This window comes from Sciurus vulgaris (genome assembly GCF_902686455.1).
Source record: "Sciurus vulgaris genome assembly, chromosome: 3".
NCBI classification, from domain to species: domain Eukaryota; kingdom Metazoa; phylum Chordata; class Mammalia; order Rodentia; family Sciuridae; genus Sciurus; species Sciurus vulgaris.
Genome location: NC_136463.1, coordinates 148,864,669 through 148,885,539, shown reverse-complemented (window position 1 = coordinate 148,885,539; position 20,871 = coordinate 148,864,669). Strand labels below are relative to the sequence as shown.

The window sequence follows — 20,871 nt, the reverse complement described above, 5'->3', positions numbered from 1 at the left end:
GTATTTACTTTTATACATTTTCTTCAGAAAAGTTAACATAAATTCGTGGAATTGGGAATTTGGCTCAGTGGTGGTAGAGTGCTTGCCTAGCAGGCATGAAGCCCTGGCTTCCATCCCCACATCCCCCCCAGCCCAAATTAATAAATAAACAGAAAATAACATAAAAGTCCTACTCAATACAGTGAACTGTTTGTTGACTAATATATCCTGGTCATTTTATAAAAAAATTGGAATTTTATAATACTCTACATTTGTGATACTGAAACAATTATATTAAGAGTTAAAAATAAAAGTGAGAGTTAAAATGAGTTAAAAATAAAAGAGAGTCAAAATTATAATAAATAAAAAACCAAGAAAACATTTAAATAACATTTTAGTTCATCCTCTGTAATGACATACAAAATTGCTATAAAAATTAATTATTTAATAAATAAATAGCAATTTTAAAAGATTCTATATGTAGTTTGAATAGCCACTGTATTCCTATGTGTTGAAAGGAAATTCTGGTATATTAACAGTTTTTCAATCTGTATTGTGATATAGTTCTTTGATTTAGATTCATACACTAAATTAAATTTGCTTATGACAGTTTACTTAATTATGTGGATACTTTATTAGGTTCAGGATGAATTATGGAGGTAAAAATAAAAAAGACATCATTCTCACTATCAAGAACCTCACAATCTATATAACTGAATATGTGACTTATAAGTATTCTGTTCTGTGTGATTTCTAATCCTTTTACTATATCTATTATGCATTAGAGCTCAAAGTCATGAATAGTCTTCTCTAAATATGAAAATTGACTATTCTTTGATATGCTTGAAGTTCATGTTCAATCCAGTATGGTTCAATAATAGCATGATCTATGTACAAATTCTAGGTCAGACACTATTAGTTGTGTGGTCTTTGCTAAATACCAACATCTCATATGGTATAGCCTTTGTTTTCTTGCATAAGATACCTGTAAAGTACACTTGCACACACATGATATATAAAATGTGTGTTCTTAACAAATATTTTTGAATTGATATTTTTAAAAAGTAAATCTGAATGCTTGATTTTCCAGTTTTTCTTTAAGAGCAAATGGCACATATTTGCCAGGTGGCTGTGAGTTAAGATTGTAAATTAGGGTCTCAAATTATGTTAGTTGGTTATTAAAGTGCTCAGACTACAAAATAGTTGCATTGGTCACAGAAGTCATCTCAGGTAGAGGATTATTACAGTCTATTATATTGAGCCCATATGGTAAAAGCAAATAAAATGAAATCGTAAATAAAAATAAGAAAGGCTTTGAAATTACAGGTGTACATCTAAACACAAAAGATACACAGGAGGTAAAAAATAAATTGGAAAAATTTCCAGTTGATCAAACTTTTTATTCATGCAGAATAATGAATTAGTAATGAAAAATAAGCTGTCTTTAAAGATAAAAGTGAATAAGCAATTTCCTTGATAGGATATTAAATCCTTGAAAAGATCAGGTAAAAATGCAACATTTCAATGTAATATTCAATCAGATAAAGTTGAAAAATTTCATTACTCTTTTCTCCTAGGGACTGTTATCTTGTGGAGCCTGGGCTTGCTTTGATGAGTTTAACAGAATTGATTTGGAAGTGCTTTCTGTGGTTGCCCAACAAATCCTTACTATCCAAAGAGGTAATGAACTAATCTGTCATTGCATTATGTGAAAATAGAAGAAATATAGGAGGTAATGAGTGGTATAAGCCACATTTATATGTGGTATTGCTAAGTCATTTCATTCTTGATTATCCACAGGTATTAATGCAGGTGCTGAAGTACTCGTGTTTGAAGGAACTGAACTAAAACTTGACCCCACATGTGCTGTCTTTATAACAATGAACCCAGGGTATGCTGGGCGATCAGAACTACCAGATAATCTGAAGGTATGGAGAATATAATGATATCATCCATTTTCTTTTCATAACTTATAAAGTTAATACAAAAAAGAATGACTATGCCACCCTAGAATTTTATGTGAAATATTTGCTTTCGGGCATTATAATATTTTAGAAAATTGGTCTAGAAGATTATCAAGCTCTGAGGATCTTCTGATAATAAATATGTATAGTGGGTTCAGTTTCCAAAATTTATATTTTTAAATAGTGTTTGACATTTAAGTTACTTTTAGTTTTCCTGCATTAAAAATGATGTCACAGTGGGTAGTTTTCCATAAGGCTTTTCTCTATTTAAAACGTTTCCTTAGGTAGTGTATAGGATGAGCAGTATGCTGCTAAATTGCCTTTGAACAGAGGTTGGAACAATTTATTTTCCACATCAATCCTCAATTTTCATTCATGTACTGCACTAATTATTTTTGTTAAAGAACAAAACACTGTCCTAAGAGAATAGACCACAAGCTTCACTTGAAAGTGCATGCTCGAGTACACACACACACACACACACACACACAACACCTTTGATTATTAGTGAAATGTGACATCTTCTTCATATCTTTGTTAGTCATTTTATATTCTTTCTGGTGAATTGCATGTTATATCTTTTTCATAGTGAACAATGTTGGAGAATAGTGCAATGTTGATTGCAGATCCCAAACTAAGCCTTCTGACCTCCTTCCATGTCTTCCACTATTCATGTTTAGTCTGACAGATTCTCAAAGTAAATGAGCAATTTTTATTTTCCATCAAAAACTTTGGATATGCCAGGTATTTTTGTATCCCTGCACTATGTCTTTTTATATGTTAAATGAGATGTTTTAGTACTTTGCCATAGTGAAGGAAGGCATGATTTTAAAATGAAAACCAGTACATCCTTTACCTAAGAAACATTTTGTGATTTTTCATTGCAGTTTTCTTTTGGAAAGCTCTTTTTGTAGTAGTTTTGATATTCATTTGCTTATGTTACTCTTTTATTCAGGAGGATCAACCTGAATGCATAAATATTTATGAAAGCAGGGGAGGCAAAAATCTGTGAGTAGCTAGTTGTAAAATGCTGGGACCCTTTATTGGTTGAATCTGTCAATGTCCCATGCAGACCTTTCGGAGTGTGCACATTGAAACAATATCAAACGATTCCCCTTGTGGTTCTTGGGGTCTTTTCCTTCTACATTAATCCAAAAGTTGTTCTCAAATTTGATAGCTATTTTTGTTGTTCTTCTTCTTGTTGTTCCTCTATTGTGTTCTCTTTTATTAGAGCAGGTATAGAATATCTATTTCAAGGATATATGGAAATACCTAACAAGTCTGAAGTGGAAGAGTTATATATTCCTACAAACAAAGACAAAACCACAAAAACTAACAGACAAAAAGCCAGCTGGGCCATATTTTTACCTGTCTTAAGAATCATCCTTGAAATCTCATCTTCAATTGATGATTCAGTCAGCCACCAAAAACCAAGGATCCCATCTCATGAAAGTCTTAAAATTCCTGCTGATCCTGGCTAGTTCTGCTGCCTAAGCTTGTTTCCACCCCTCTCAGTCTTCTCCTGGGTATCTTACTGTGACAGCTTTTCTTTTCACCAATCTCTTTCTCACCGGAATTCACTATGATGAACTCGCCATTACAATGCTACCACTGTTATCTATCAAACAAAATCTAATCATATAATGTCCAGACTTAAAAACTGCTGTACTCCTTCCTGCTTAAAAAATAAGGTTCAAATTTCTTGGTAAAATCTAGGAGAGCTGTGGCCTTAGGACCCAATGCATGTGTACTACCATTTGCCTGCAGCTGTCTGTTCCATGGGGCCTCACTAGCCTCTGAATGTCCCACGCCTTTCTGCATGCTATTTCCTCTCTTGAGTGTCCTGCTAAATCATCACTTCTCTGCCTGTTAGATTAATTTATACTCATCTTTTAATCTAACAGTGAACTACTTAACACACCTATAGTTCAGATATGACCATCTGGATGAAGTCCCTGGACCTGGCAGAGGTCTATGACTGAATCCTGTCATATGCATGTCTATGGCTTCTTTGGGTACTCCTCAGTTGGGGCTCTCCACTTGTAATCAGTTGTCAATCCCTCCTCTCTGCCTGGATCTCTAGTGGCCAATTCCATAAAAAACACTTCACTGTTGTAGAGTTCTCAGTCCGCCATGAGCTATATTGGTTATATTGGGCAGGACTTCAACAGTACATCCTAGCTCTTTTTTTTTTTTTTTTTTTTTTTTTTAATTGCATGCATCTCATGTATCTTTTGTCTCAGCAAATTGTGGGAATTGATCCTGCTGCCACAGGCCATATTTTCTTTCTCAAACATAAGCCAGGCACTAATCCATATCCCTTCAAATGCAGGGATACCTTCCAAGCTCTCACTAGATTTGGGAGCAGGAAGTGGGTTCAGGGGATTCACAACATAATAGCAGCTCCCTTTGAAGTAAATGTTTTCATATGTCCTTCCTCCTTCCTTACTCTCTCAAATACTTTATGATCGACAAAATTGTGAGATGAGAAGCTTCAAGGGTTGTAAACATTTCCTTTGTAAATTTTGCATGTTGCACAGGTAAGATGCACTTTGGTAACTGGTAAGTGTTATTTCTTGCAAAAAGAATCCCATTTTGACATTTGTTACATCTAGATTAAACCTTCCTAATCCTAATAGAGCAATTTCTTAAGCACAACTCCTCTTGAGAGAAGCTGTATTTTAGATTGAAGTTATTCTGAGGAATCACTATTTAATGATCCTTTCAGAATAGTTTAATGGTAGAAGCCATGGTAAAAAGGGCATGTTCTAGATCTCATGCTCAGAAGCCAATCATCTGATACCTAGATTTCCAGAGAGTATGTAGGAGGAGACATCCTAATATTACTGTAAATCCTGAATCTCCCATTTCACTCAACTAAAATCAGATTCATTCCTTAACAGGTCAAGGAAATTTTGAAGTTTATTTCCGGGTCCTTAGAAAGAAATAGTTAGAAGTTATTGTGTAGTGGCACCCCCTCCCCGACCAATGCATCTTAGTTAAGCTTCTCCAGAGACCCTCACCACAATTGTTCTTGTTGACAAAATATCAGTCAAGATCTCTGCAGAAGGGCTCAGTGTGGTTAGATGCCCTATTTCCTGTTGCTCTGCTCTATCTTGCAAAACTAAATTTAACCACAGATGTGGATGTACTCTGCTTTTGTGGTATAACCTATAATCCCCCCTGACTGTTCTAAGAAATGGGACAATAGGCACCTTCTAAGAACTCAAGTAAAAAATTGCTTCTATACTTCTATTTAAACTTCTGAAAACAATTATAAACCTCCAAGCTCCCCCCACTGTGGGGTATAAAGTTCAAAAAATTTCTAGACTTGGCATTCAGAGGAAGAATTTGTTTTAGGCAGAAGTCCCCTCTGGACCAGCTACAGCCAGTAAACCTGCTTTCTACTAATTCTTATGGTGTCCAGCCTCTTCTGTATCAATTGCTTGAAAATTTTTTTTATTGCACCAATATGCAGGCCTTTGACAGCATACTCCAGAAAGTAGTATATACAGTATTTTACATAACAGCCTTCTTCTGTAAATAGGGCAGAAGTAGGAGAGTCACTAGTCTCAATCATTTGTCATTGATTACTACTGAGATAAACATGAAGGGCTGGAATGTTACCAGTATCTATGTCCTTCCCTTCCTTCCTTCCTTCCTTTTTTTCACTCAAGAAGTTATGCCATTAGCTGAGCTGGAATCCAATTTAGTTTTATTTTTCCAAGAAAGTGCTAAATTTGACTCAAATGTATTGCTGTCACTAACAAATTATTTGACACATGTTAAATCAGTGTGTCATATATCTTGTTTTGGAATCACTGAATTAGGCCTAAAAATGTTTTGATCAGAATGCTTTTCTCTGTGGTAAATGAGTACCAGTGATAAACATTTGGTGGAGGTCTCCTACTAAGTGGAACTTCATGATAAGCTCTTGAACTTTCTTTACTCACTGATGTTTTATTTTGTTTCCTTTGTACCAATGTGTCTGTTTCATAGTATTTCACAACCATATTGCTACTGTGCTAGGAGAACATGAATAGGGATTTGAGAAATACCTTGAGTGGTCATAGGAAAATTTACAACTCACTACTGAGTGCAGATGCCAAACTCTACTACTGTGGAAAGACTGTGTCACCCTAACCTAGACATAGACTGACTGATTTGTAAATCCAGTCATTTTCTTTTATTCAAAAGTAATTGTTGAGAACTTACACTTTTAAAGAGCTACCATTTGGATTATTCTCTTTCATTCTTTTATTTTTTCTCATGTATATAGTAGTTAGAACACTTAAGATTCTCTTAAGTTACTTGCTCAAGCTATATTTTGACATTTTATTTTTCCCATACTTTAATGTTAACCTTAATGATAAGACAGTACTAAGGTCTCTGTCTAGCAATTTACATAATCCCCTGAAAGGAGCTTGCTTGATACAAATCTGTTACTTTTTCTCGGACTCAGAAGTGTCATAATGGAGCACTTAAGCATGATGTTCATATTTATTTTTATCTACCTGTGTTTTGGTAATTCACTTAATTTCTGAAGGTAAGATGTTTATAAAATATATGAATACAATTACCATTCACTATTACCATTCACTATAGGGGCTTTATTTTTCCCTCAACAATATTTATTTATTTTTTCTCTTTATTACAAGAAAGTTATGTTTTAATACATGAACTATTGAAACTCAAATTTTCATACTTATTCTTCAAATATCTATTGAGCTTTCTGTTTACTTACCATGCATGACATTTATTTGTCCAACAATATTTAAAATACTGTGAGAATAAATTCCCTTTATAATTTGAGAACTTGAATTATCTCTAATAATAGTCATCCATGACTTAACTCTGATTTTCTTCCATTCTTATGTTTGCAGAGAGCACGACATTACTATAGACTCAAAAAGGTTCAGAATTTCCCCAAATATATCATTTATTTAACATAGTCATGTTATTAGGGGGTTATTTGATTAGCCTCAGATTAGCCTCAGATTTTACCTTTTTTTTTTTTTTTTCTTTTTTTCTTTTTTTTTTTTGTGGTACTGGGGATTAAACTCAGGGCCTTGTGCTTGCGAGGCAAGCACTCTACCAGCTAAGCTATCTCCCCAGCCAGCCCCAGATTATAAAAGTGATTAGATCCCTAGAGAACCTTGCTTGGAGACCCATCTCCCAAGAGTAGGCACTTTCTGACTAGCCCAGATGAGAAGCCTGGCTTTTGGACATCCTGGCCAAATCCAATCTTCTTTTCCCTATGATAAATATGCTGCTTCCCATAAAGAATATAACATAATTGATACTTAACATTCAAATAGAAAAAATTTATACAGTTAATGATGTATTTATTATTATAGCTAAAGTAGGAAGGCAATTTTTAAAAATACATGACGAGCATTGTCATTAATACTTGTTCAATAAGTATTATTTGTTGTTGAATAAATGTTAAATTGTTGTTTTAAAAACTATGAGGTTGTAGCATGGTATAAAATAAAGAGTATCTTAATTTTTTTTCAAAGTACCTTTTCTATGCACCCACAGGCTCTCTTTCGGACAGTAGCAATGATGGTCCCTGACTATGCCATGATTGCTGAAATAGTCCTATACTCTTGTGGGTTTGTCACTGCTCGGCCACTGTCAATAAAAATTGTGGCCACATATCGCCTGTGTTCAGAGCAGTTGTCATCTCAACATCACTATGACTACGGAATGCGGGCCGTGAAATCAGTGCTGACAGCTGCTGGGAATCTAAAGGTAGAAACTCAAGTGCTTCTGTCTCGTGAATTGCCCATTTGTAAAGCTAAGGATCGTGTATCTTCCTAGGGTTCCACTAACAAATTGGTTTCATGAATTAACTGAAAAAACAAATATTGTGCTGAAATGATTTATTGTTTCATACACATGAAAAATAAATTTTTATAATAATTTGTAATAATTTTATAATGATTTTTAAAACCTCATTAAGAATATATACTCTTAGTGATTTGAGTTCTATTCCATAATTTTAAATGTATGAGACTGAGTACTGCCAAGGAATAAAATTGCTTGATGCTGAGAAATACTTTGAAGACTTTCAGTCTATAAAACATGTATCCCTTTAAAGGAAATAATGTATAATTAATTAATATATGTAAAAGGCTCTAAACACCTTCACTTAATATAATTACCAATTGTGGCCAATTGTGGACTAGTGGTGATTAATTTGCAATAAAATGTTTGTACTTGAAAATGGTCTAAATCACACATAACACACTGAGATATATACTTATGTAATTTACTTGTACTTATTTATTATATAAATATATATTAATATACACACATACACATGTATATGCATGAGAAACCCAAATACTTTAAGATTTGGTTAACTTTTCTTTAGAAGTATTTTGTGGAATCATGAAATATAAATGTACATTAGTTAGTTCTTTATGAAGGCAAGATAGATCTATACTTAGGAGCACAATACAAAATGTGACCTTGGAGTTTACAGAATTTTCCTGTTCATGATTTGTAGAACATATAGATTTTTAAATATATCCTATGTGATTAAGAGCAATGGCATGCATTTTATCTTCTATAATAATGTTATGGAGAATGCTGATATATAGTGGTGATATTCCTTTTCACATTAGCCTAACATAACTTCAAGTCATTGTTTTTTGCAATAAACAAAAGTGCCTAGGAGCAACAATTTGTATTAACCTGGCATGTCAGTATTACACTGCAGTCAGATAATGGGGGAGATAATGCATTGTCTTAGTGTGTATCATCTCTGAAATCTTGACTGTGGAATTGAGCTATTAAAGTTAGGCTGCAAATGAATCCTGAAAATGAATCCTATCATTCTTTGTAGAAGCTAATTTAGAATTGTTGAATGTTTTGGCTGGAATATTTTGAAGTTTGTTTCTATTACATAAAGAGACAATTTAAATAAACATTTGTTTCAAAATAGTAGCCTCTCAAATAATAAAACAGGCTTCTGACACTTCACAGTTTATTTGTGGTTAGATTGATCAAAGAAAAAACCCCAATGAACAGGACTGGTTTTGACATTGGGAGCTCTAGAGATTCAGAGGTGGCTGAACCTGACAGCCAGGCATCTTTGACTTTGTAAGATTGAAGCCACTTTAGTAAGAATGAGGCATTTATTTGATATAAAGATTTTAGAGAAAAAGGAGAGTGTTCTAGAAATAAAAGCATGATGGTTGGAGAAACTTTGGAGTGAGATGGTGTCAGAGTTGGGAATAAATAATTCTGGAGTTAGATTTCTGTTAATTGTGTGAATACTATTATAGGCATGAGTAACAAGTCAGAGTTTGGTCAGATTCTTAGTAAACTTTGGATAGATGTTTTGGAGTTGAATGTAAATTTTCTTAAACACCCTCAACTTAATTGACTCAGCACATCACCCAGCCCCCTCCATGTTCTCTGTGGGCTGATACCTGGGGCATAGTGAGCTACAGCTAGCAGCATCGCAGTGCTCTGCCCTCACTTCTATTTCTAGCAGAAAAGCTTACCTCATTCCTTACCCAGTCAGTTTGCTGGCTATTGTATCTTTGAAGCCAGTTGGAACATATTACTATTAATATGTCATTTAATTGCATGGTAGAGAAACTGATGACATATAAGCATGAAAAGAAGAAAAATTTCCACTCTATGAAAGCTAAGATTATTGTTTAAGAAAGATTCAGTAAAGATGAAACAGTGACTTTAAATTGGATGTGAGAAAAATGTATAAAATTGAAAGACTTGAAAAGTTATAAGTATGACACACTTAAACTGTCATACAAGTATCTTTGAAGACCACTGTCCCTGTCAATAAAACAAAACAGAATGGAATAACTAAACTGGATGGAATAGATAACGCTTTACTGATATGATTTTTGCAATAAATAAAAATGGGTGCAGACCTCAGATAGAGCATTAATCTCCAGGATATAAAGAACTCAAAAAAACATAACAACAATAACAACAACAAAACCCAAATAAGCCAATCAATAAATGGGCAAAGGAACTGAACACTTCACGGAAGAAGAAATATAAATGGTCACAAATATATGAAAAAATGTTCAATATCACTAGCAATTAGAGAAATGCAAATTAAAATAACACTGAGATTTCATTTCACTCCCATCAGAATGGCAATTATAAAGAATACAAGTAACAATAAATGTTGGTTAGGATGTTGGGAAAAGGTACACTCATACATTGTTGGTGAGAATGCAAATTGGCGCAACCACTCTGGAAAGCAGGTTCTTTAGAAAACTTGGAATGGAACCATCATTTGACCCATTATCCCACTCCTCAGTGAACATACAAAGGACTTAAAATCAGCATACTGTAGTGACACAGCCATATCAATGCTCATAGCAGCTCAATTCACAATAGCCAAGCTTTGGAACCAATCTAGGTGCCCTTTAATGGATGAATGGATAAATAAAATGTGATACACATACACAACGGAATATTACTCAGCCATAAAGAAGAATGAAATTGTGGCATTTTCTGGTAAATTGATGGAACTGGAGGCTATCGTGCTAAGTGAAATAAGCCAGTCCCCAAAAAAACCAAAGGCCAAATGTTCTCTTATATGCAGATGCTGACTCACAATAGGTGGGAAGGAGGGAGGAATAGAGGTTCATCAGAATGGACAGAGAGGTAAGGGAGGAAGAAAAAGGGGATGGGAATAGGAAAGACAGTAGAATGAATTGGACATAACTTTCATTCATATATGAATGCACAACTAGTGTAACTCCACATTATGTACAAACACAAGAATGGAAAGTTAGACTCCATGTATGTATAATATGTCAAAATACATTCTACTGTCATGTATAACTTAAAAGAACAAATTTTTTAAAAAGGGTGCAGAACTCCAAACTCACAGAAAACATCCTGGTATCAAAATATAGGAAGTGATTGAGTGTTTCTATGTTTTAAATTTAAATGCAGTATTTTTTTTTCCAAAACGTCCACTTGTGCTGATTTTCACTGAGTCAACCTACTGCTAGTCTTAAATACAAAGCAATGGCGACTCCAAAACTATATTGAATTCATGGCCAATGACTAATTATCTAGTATGTTTGAAAATGTACTTAAAAGTAGATTTTTATTATAAACTAGTAAAACAATTAGCAAGCATAAATGTTGGTTTTCATAATTAATCCAATAATATAAAAAATGAAAGTAACCTTTTTTTACATTTGCTTAAATTGCCCTTAGGGCCTATGTATTTGTATGTGTTTGAACACCAAAGGAGTGTATTTAGCAGTATCTTCATGAATATATTTTCTTTTAGCTGAAATATCCAAATGAAAACGAAGAAATTTTGCTGTTTAGATCTATCATTGATGTAAATCTGCCAAAATTTCTGTCCCATGATTTACCACTGTTTGAGGTAAGAACAGTTATTATTCCTATGTATCAAAACTCTTATAATAATGTACTACTTATTAAATGTCCAAGTTTGTAAAGCTCCTTAGAAGAAAATTCCACTATAGAAAACAATGACATGATACATAGAAATGTAGATCATTCCTTGTTTTACTTGAGATGTTTGGCTAGGTTTGTTGCTTCAGTTGACTTTCAACAACTTGGGATTTTTTAAAATAGTACTTTTTTTCACTACCGAATATAATGAGCATGCAAAATTTTTAAAGTGTTTGCTTATAAATTCCACAAGAATGTAGGACCTGTTGAAGAAAAGTAATTTGCCTAACACACCACTGAATTCTGGATTCAGAGTCTGGAGTTCTCACCATTACACCATGGAACCACCACACCATTGAATTCTAAGCACAGAATATGTACTCAGTAAATATTCATTCAGTTAGTGACTGAAGAAATAAAAAAATAAGCTTAATTTCCTTAAAAGAATGAGATGACTTTTCTTCTGATAATTTTAAATAAGAACCAAGTTTGATGATCTTATTATCTTTTAAGATCAGATTATGAGTAACTGAGAGGAGGAAGTATTAGATGATTAAAGTTAATGGTTAAATTTCCCTAATATCTTTTGGTGTCCATCTTTTCCTCTTCCCCATTTCAGCTAGAGTAATCAAGGGAGCAGAGGGCTGCTTATAAATGTTAGGTGTACTGTCTTGCACTACTTGGAGTACAGGCATTTAGCTTTCAGCATGTGAAGACTGAAGATACCATGACTTTCATGGGGGAAGGAGAGAAGAGATGCTGGCACCAGTGTGGTTTAGTGTCATTAGCTATGCATGGCAACTGTGTTTCACAATTTTGTGAAAGATGCTTTCCTTAGTATTTAGAGTTGGTGGTGCAAATATTTTACGGAACAAATCAATAAGAAAATATTTCAAATTTTCTTTCTTAAGTTTTTCCAGTTTCCTTGGTTCTGGTACATTGTACAGATTTTCTAAGAGCAAAAGCTATATTTATTTTCAGAATGTGGAAACACACCTCACTAGATGTATTCTTATGCTGTTGCTGATTCATTCAGTAAACATGTATTGAGCATGTTTCTCAAGTGGAACATACTTGACATTTCCACCCGGGACAATTTCTTATTGTAGAAGACAGTCCCAAGCACTGCGGGACATTGCCCCCCAGATCTCTATAGACTTATCCCATAGTGACAAGCAGAAGGACACTTCCACATATTTCCAGCTCAATAACCAGCAGGAGCATGTGGGGTATTGGTCGTGGTTGGAAGATACTGAATACCAAATACGTCCTGCTTCTTTCGGATGTATGCATAAACCAGTTGAACAATGTGAAAAGATATTTCTCTTTTAGCAAACACTATGGTCCTAATGTGAACCAGATACTATTTGTGTGTATGATGTTGGGAATCAAGCCTAGGCCTCCCATATGTTGTATGTACTCTACCACTGAGTATAATCCCAGCCTGGACCAGGTATTATTTTCAGTGCTTTACAAAGAGTTATTTATTTAATGCTCCATTGACTCAAGAGGGCAGGTGCTATCATTACTGTTGTATAGATGATGTAACTGTGGCACAAAGATGGTAAGTAATTTGTATTTATGGCAAGTACCTGAGGAACAGGAATTCTAACCACAGTCAGGCAACTTTCCTATGTTGTCATCTTTTTTACCCCAAGGAAATTTATTGCTCTGATGAACTGGGATGAATTCTTTCATAACAGTATCTAAAGGATTAAAAGTAGAGGCAATTAAATGGGTAACTCATAAGTTTCATAGTGTGTATGCTTTCATATTAACCACCACGGAAAGTTCAATTTTACCTTCAAAGTAAAAGAGAATTTTCATATTTCTCATGAGTTGTGATAATTCTTATAAAATAACCTTACAAGTTTATAAAACTTAGACCTTGTAATTAATTCTATTTATGAGTATGTACAGTATGAAATTGTAATTCTTTCTAATCATACATTATGTGATTATATTTGTTTCCTGGGATTGCCATAACAAACAAACAACCACAAACTTGAAGCATAAGACAACACTTATTCTCTTGCAGTTTCAAAGACTAGAAGTCTGAAATCAAGGTGTTGGGAGGCCCATGCTGCTGGAGGCTCTAGAGAAGAGTTCTTCCTTGTCTCTTTCGAGCCTCTGGCAGCCTCCTGCAATCCTTCATGCTTCCTGGCTTGTGACTGCTTCACTGCCTCTATTGTTACATGACTTTATTCCCTGTGTCTGAACCTCTCTCTCCTTTCTCTTATGTAGATGTCAGTCACTAGATTTAGGGTCTGCCCTAAGCCAGTATGACATGATCTTAACTAATTTCATCTGTAAGACCTTATTTTCACATAAGGTCACATTCTGAGAGTCTCAATGGGCATGAAATTTTGGGGGACACTACTCAATCTACATAATACATTCTTTAAAATACTTCTGACTAATTTATATACATGCATGAGTTATGGATTAAAGTTATTTTGGCATAGCTAGTTTTTCTAGTCCCTTTGTTGAAACCTTTGTATCTTCATTGAGAAGCAGTTATTTATATATGTGTGGGCTTCTTATTCTGTTCTATGGGTATATTTGTTACTTTATACCAATATGGCAGTCTTCATAAGAAACCTCAAGATCACATAGTATGAGTCCTTCAACTTTTACTTTAAAATATTGTAAAACTAAATATAAAACCTCAAGCTAAAAAATTTTTAGAAGAAAACAGGCAATTTTTGAACTAGTCATTATTACTTAAAAGCTCTATTTCCATCTAAATTAAATATATATTTATATACATATTTTAACCAACATACATCATTTACTTATGTATATTTAATATAAATGTATAAAATATAAATTTTCCAAATCATCTGTCATCAGGGAATTACTTCAGATTTGTTTCCTGGGGTGAAATTACCAAAACCAGATTACAATGATTTGCTGGCAGCTATTAAAGACAATTGTGCCTCCATGAATTTACAAATGACTAACTTCTTTTCTGGGAAGATTCTTCAAATATATGAAATGATGATTGTACGTCATGGTTTTATGATTGTTGGAGAACCATTTGGAGGAAAAACCAGTGCATACCGTGTCTTAGCCGGGGCACTGAATGACATATGTGAGAAGGTATGTGTTATTAATGCATTAATTTACCTAAAATCATTTTAAAGGACACCACACAACTTAAAATCATGAGAAAAATGAGTCAAAGAGAAAATAAAATTAGATAAGTAAAATGAAACCAGTAGGAAGTTCAGCATATAAAGAATATACCACAAATTTACCTGTCAACCTTTTATTTTTTTAATTGTAAAGATAATAAATGTTAATTATAGAAAAGAGTCTAAAAATACAGAAAAACGTGAGGATTTTCCTTTCATTCTTTTAAGAGAATTTTTTATTTTCTAGAAAGTTAGATTTGTAGTGAAATCTTCTGATATGGGCTGCTAGTGAAATTAATTTTAAAAAGGGACTATGTATGTGTATATACATAGATATGACATATACAAATATGCATACATAATGCCTATTTTTCAGGTTATTATTGTAATGAATAATGTATATGTACAACTTAATGGATTTCATTGTGACGTTTTCATGTGTCATATTGATCATATCCACCTTTTCTTCTAACCTTTTTAGTGTCTTCTTTCCCCTCTCCCCCAGTTCCCTTCCCTAATAATCTCTCTTCTACATTCAGGTCTTTGTTTGTTTGTTTCCACATATGAAAGAAATGTGCCACACTTGTCTTTCTGTGTCTGGTGTATTTTGCTTAACAGGAAATCCTCCATTTCCATCCATTTTCCTACAAATGACATAATTTACTTCTTCATGGCTAATGCCACATTAAGCATATATACCATATTTTCTTTATCCATTAATCTATTGATGAGCACAGAGGTTGACTCAGTATCTTGGCTACTGGAGATAGTACTGTAAAAAAGGGTATCAAGAAAGGTGGACATGATCAAAGTATAATATATTTGTGTATGGAAATGTCACAGTGAAACCCATTGATTTGTATAGTTAATATATGTTAATTTAAAATAAGAAGATTCCAGAACTTTCTCATGGTTCTGACTTTAGGAAGTTACATTGTTAAATACTTCCTGGGCATGGATAAGAAAGCAAAGAACTTGAACTTGTTTTATCACTTAAGATTAGCAAGTCTGCATCCTTGGTAGTTTCCACAAAATTTGGTAGTTTGTGTCCCAACTTCTGGCTGTATTGAATAAAACTGTACTCGTCATGTTGTTAAACATAAAAAATTACTGTAAATAAGTGAAGCACAGGGGATTTTAAGGTAGTAAAATTATCCTATGTAATACAATGGTGGCTAGAAGATATTATGGATTTGTTAAAACCCATAGAATTTTACAACACAAAGAATAAATCTTAAAATTATAGACATTAGTTAATAATAATGTATAAATATAAATTCATCAATTTTAACACTGTAGCACACCAATGTAAGATGTTAATAATAAGAGAAACTCGTCAGGGAGGAAGGAAGTATTTAGGAATCTGTACTTTCTGCTCAGTTTTCCTGTAAGCTTAAAACTGCTATAAAAAAAATAAATACTATCAAGGGCATTAACAATTCTTGTAATTATGCCATAGATCAACTTTAAGGATTCTGGGCTAAATAGACAATTTACCAATATTAAGATTTGCATACCACAAGAAGTACATATTTCTGAATCTTTACATTTTTTTATTTTCTCTCAGAGAACAAGACAGTTACTCTTTGTGGTAAGAGTCAGCAAATTACAATCCATGGGTTAAAGTCTGCTCTAAGCTTATTTTTGTAATGTCAGTAAACTTGGAATAGTGTTAAAGGTATTTTAAAATCTATTAAGACAAAATAAAGAAAAATAGAATATGAAACCTGGAAAGCCTATAATATTTACTATGTAACTCTTTACAAAAAAATTTACCAACTAACTCCTGTTTTGTATGACATTTACTGATTTCTTTCTATGTAGTGTTTTAGCTTTTAAATACTATTGTAAATGGGACTTTTTTATTTTTCAATGGTTTGTTGACATTATAAAGAAAATATAATTGATTTTTATACATTGAGCTTGTGTGCTAGAACTTAGTTAAATTCACTCCTCCCTCTGGTAGTTTATTTGTGGATTTCTTAGAATTTTCCATTTGCATATTCATGTTTTCTATGAATAAGACAGTATTCTTCAAAATAGATAAATGATTGATTCTTTTGTATTAAGGGGCTAATGGAAGAAAACAAGGTTCAAATAACTGTCTTAAATCCTAAATCTATCACCATGGGTCAACTGTACGGACAGTTTGATTTAGTGTCCCATGAGTGGTCTGACGGAATCCTCGCTGTCAGTTTTAGAGCATTTGCTGCGGCAACGGTAAGTACTAACACTTATTTTTTTTAAATATGCATATTTTAAAAATATGCATATTCTTCTGACCAATTTCTGATTTTTTAATTATTTCAAACAGACATTTATATTTATAATTTAAGATATTTAGAAATTTATTTAAGACACATTACTATATAGTCTATCAGTATTTCTGTGAAGAACAATGTCAGCACTTGTAAATGCCCATGCTTTTGCATGAGGTGTTAGAGAAGGAAGGGGAAAAACACAGAGCCAAGGTATTTGTAATTCTCTTTCATAAGCTACATGACCCATCTAGAAGAGTCCACAGACCAGTAAGTGATAACTTGGTTGCCAGATTTTAGTAGGTTCTCCATAGAGTGTAATTATATGAGTGACAACTGGCTAAGATTGGTGGAATAGAAAAAGGGTCCTAGACTAGAGACATCTATTTATTTGCTAAGTCCTTGTTTTCTTTATTCTGACTACCATGCATGCTAAATTTGGTGCTCTTTACCACACAAGGGCCTGGTGAGCTATGCATGCCTCACAAATTGGTGTAATAATAGAAATCTCAGTGTGGCTCTTTTGGCAGAAAGACCTTAGAAAGTGAGTAAAGTAAGAATTAACTGTCCTAGGGCAGAGATCCAGTATCAAGCTTTCCTAGTAATTTCAAAGATAAAAATAATCATGAAGCACAGGTGAAATAGGTAGTGGTCTAGGACCTCACTGTTGTCACTTCTTACGTCTTCTCTTGCCACAGTGAACACACTCTGGCCTAGAATAGCATATGAAGTCTCTAAGTAGTGCATACAATTACATTATTTACACAGAAATAGTCATGAGATATCTTGATTCAGTTACACTGCATTTTTTCAGGAAGCTATATCCCATAAATATTGAGTCTCATCGAGGTTAAATAGGTTACCAAAAGTCACACAGCTCATAAGTAGAAGAACCAAATGAAAAACAAGATCCTTTAGACTGTGTGAAGCTCAAGTGCCAGTTTCACAAAGTAACAGTTAACAGGCATGGGAAACCCACAGCTCAAGAGAAATTTTATCTCAAGATGATCACAGAGGTATGGCTTTTCCTTGCTTCCATCCTAGACACAGCCAGAACTAGCCTTTGAGTGTAGGTAGTTGGGTGGTAGTTTGAGCCTGAGACATATCCATTGTCTAGTAGATTAATGAGTTGGCCACAGGGCCTGAGAGTGTCTTAGGATGGATTCAAATCCTTTGCCACTTGAACTTGAACTGGGTGTTTGCTGAAGACAAACCAAGACAACATGTGCATACACCAAGAGGTGGCATTATAGAATCTGGGAAGGAGAATCTGTCTTTGTACTCTCCAGATAATGCCTGGACTCTCTTTCATATTTGTTTAGCCTTTAATATATTCTGGACATTATATAAAATATTTTCATATTTATTAAATGACTGTTGGACTGAGAATATTATATTGATTTTAATACCCTATACTATATGAGAAAGTTCACCTCAAAAGGCGTTTGAATATGTGTGTATATATCTGAATTCATTCAAGAGAGGGAAGAAAAAATTTGGCTTAGCAACAAAAGTAATTAGTCTATATGAAGTTATGTTAGTAGAATTCATGTTAAAAGCAATCTGTGATTTTCTAAGAACTGACATATCTGAAAGAAATTCTGTTTTCCCTGACAATTACATTTTTTCTTCTAATATTTTCTAAAGCATATGTATATATGTGTATGTATATATATATATTTTATATATGTATATATATATATATTTGAGTTCAGAAACATGGAAAAGATTGAATCTTAAGGAAAAATGTTATTACATTTCTGTCTTATTCATGACATATATAGGCTTCTTCATATATATATGGAATACATGTGCACACACACGTGCACTTTTCAAAGGGCACTTATATTTTCATGGTAAATTTAATTCTAAGAGTTTTATTTTTAAATTTTGAAATAACATTATTGAATTATTCCTTTATCCCCTTTATTCCCTATATGCATACATATAGACTCCAGATAGAAAATGGTTAATTTTTGATGGACCAGTAGATGCAGTATGGATTGAGAATATGAATACTGTGCTGGATGACAACAAAAAGTTATGTCTGATGAGTGGGGAGATTATTCAAATGTCACCACAAATGAATCTTATTTTTGAACCCATGGATTTAGAAGTTGCTTCTCCCGCCACTGTAAGTTCTCAATTTTGAAATCTGCTTGTAAATTGCAAAAGGTTATAAATCTTTTGTTTATGTAGTAGCTTTGACTTTAAATGAAAGATATTAGAATTTATTCTGAGTGATCTTTCTTTTTTCTCTTCCTCAGTACTGGGATTGAGCCCAGGACTTCATACATGCTAGGCAAGTGTTATACCATGGAGAGCTAGCTACATCCCAGCCCTTTTCAAAATTTTATTTTGAGACAGACTCTAAGTTGCCTAGGCTAACTTTGAATTTGCAATCCTCATGCTTCAGTCTCCTGAGTAGCTGGGATTACAAGCGTGTGCCACCTTCCCTTGCTTTGGTCTGTGATACTCCAAAAACAGACATTTGTTGATATACCTTGACAAATGTAATAGTTAGAATGTTTTCCTCTTTCATTTGGGACCATTTAGTAAAGTCATATGTGAAAATTAAGATCATGAAATTATAAAAGAAATTAAGCCTCTCTTTTCCCCAAAACTTTCTGAATATTAAAGAAACAGATGACCAAGTCATATTGAAGCCATGCTTGGAGATCAGATTTCATGCTGGACTCCCTGTTTAACCTCACCTGACCCTTGTCTTCCACAATGATCAGGTGAAGTATGTTTTCTTTCATTGCCATGAGATTGATGATTAGCAAGAGGAAGCTGCCCCTTTAGCTGGTCCATTGTATAATATGTCAAGAATTGCTTGTGGGCAAAATAATGAGTGATAAGAATAACCTGAGAAAATAATGAGCCAAGAAAACCTGCACTTAAGAGAAGCTACTCACCTGTTTATGATCACCTGTCTCCTATATAAACTGCCCCCAAATCAGCCTCCCCTGAAGATTTTTTGTGTGTATCTCATCTCCTAATCTGCTAGCTTATCTTAAAGTCCTTTGTCTTTAACTGCTTTACTTCTCAACTTACTGGCTTCTGTCATACCACAAGCAGACTTGTACATGGTAATAATATTTCTTTGGTAAGCATCTTCTTAATGGTAAACAATTATTTTTTTCCAGGTTTCCAGATGTGGTATGATTTACATGGAGCCTCACATATTAGGCTGGAGACCACTGATGTTGTCTTGGCTGAATCTTTTACCTGAGTCAGTCAATCCTATTGAGAAGGAATTTATAACAGGCTTATTTGACAGAATGGTCCCTATTTCTGTTGAATTTATTAGAAAGCATACAAAGGTAAGAGAAATGGGAATTTTAAAATTAAAAAGTAAATAAAAACTTTACATTAGTCAAATATATCAATTTTAATGTGTTATTAACCAATTGATGAGATATTTCTTCAATGGTTTGATTGAACCATTTTTCTGATTAAAATAAAGAACTTTAACTCATAATTATCCTTCAAAACTATTTTAAATGAAACTCCTTAGAGTTCAAGACTGTAATTGGTGCTTGTCTTTTGAAAAAACAAAAACCAAAAAAAGTCAAAGTCTCCCATAATCCTGTCTGGACAGCGAGTTCAAAATGTTCTCTCTTATTTCTGATGGAATGATGTATAATTTCCACTTTTATAAACTTATTTATTTTCCAAACTTAATAAAATAAGCCAGTTCCTGGTAGGAGGATTGTAAAGAGGTCCTAAAGCAGACGAATCCATTTTTCTTCCTTCAGTATACCCTGGGGAGCAGGAGGGGAAGGGAAAAAGGACCCATGGGAGAAAAGGGACAGTGGCAAGGGAATCTGCTAAGGGTGGAAGCACCATCAAGGCAGCCAAACTCTCTCCAGCTGAAAATTATAAATTATGCTTAATTTCTGCTTTGGGAGAGATTAATCAGAGGTCTTTTAGAACAACTTTGACTCTGTAATGAATATAGGGAAATAGGGTTGATGTTTCTTCTGCATTGGGAGATCTAATAAAAGACCTTAAAGGCAGAAGTTGGGCTCCATGTAGATTTGGAGAAGGGAGTTTAAAGCCATTTTGCCTAAAGGGAAAATTCAGGAGAAAAAATAAGAG

General features: G+C 33.7%; 1 protein-coding gene across 4 annotated transcripts in view; it reads left to right on the top strand.

Annotated features, from left to right (window-relative positions):
• Positions 1–20,871, top strand: part of DNAH7 (dynein axonemal heavy chain 7) — a 350,205-nt gene that overhangs the window by 165,562 nt on the left and 163,772 nt on the right. For all 4 annotated transcript variants that reach the window (XM_079132564.1, XM_079132563.1, XM_079132565.1 and 1 more), the window contains 8 exons: positions 1,557–1,659; positions 1,780–1,907; positions 7,485–7,697; positions 11,242–11,340; positions 14,226–14,474; positions 16,580–16,729; positions 18,719–18,901; positions 19,917–20,093. In XM_079132564.1, coding sequence (XP_078988690.1) covers positions 1,557–1,659; positions 1,780–1,907; positions 7,485–7,697; positions 11,242–11,340; positions 14,226–14,474; positions 16,580–16,729; positions 18,719–18,901; positions 19,917–20,093 — 1,302 coding nt within the window. The remainder of the gene's footprint in view (positions 1–1,556; positions 1,660–1,779; positions 1,908–7,484; positions 7,698–11,241; positions 11,341–14,225; positions 14,475–16,579; positions 16,730–18,718; positions 18,902–19,916; positions 20,094–20,871) is intronic.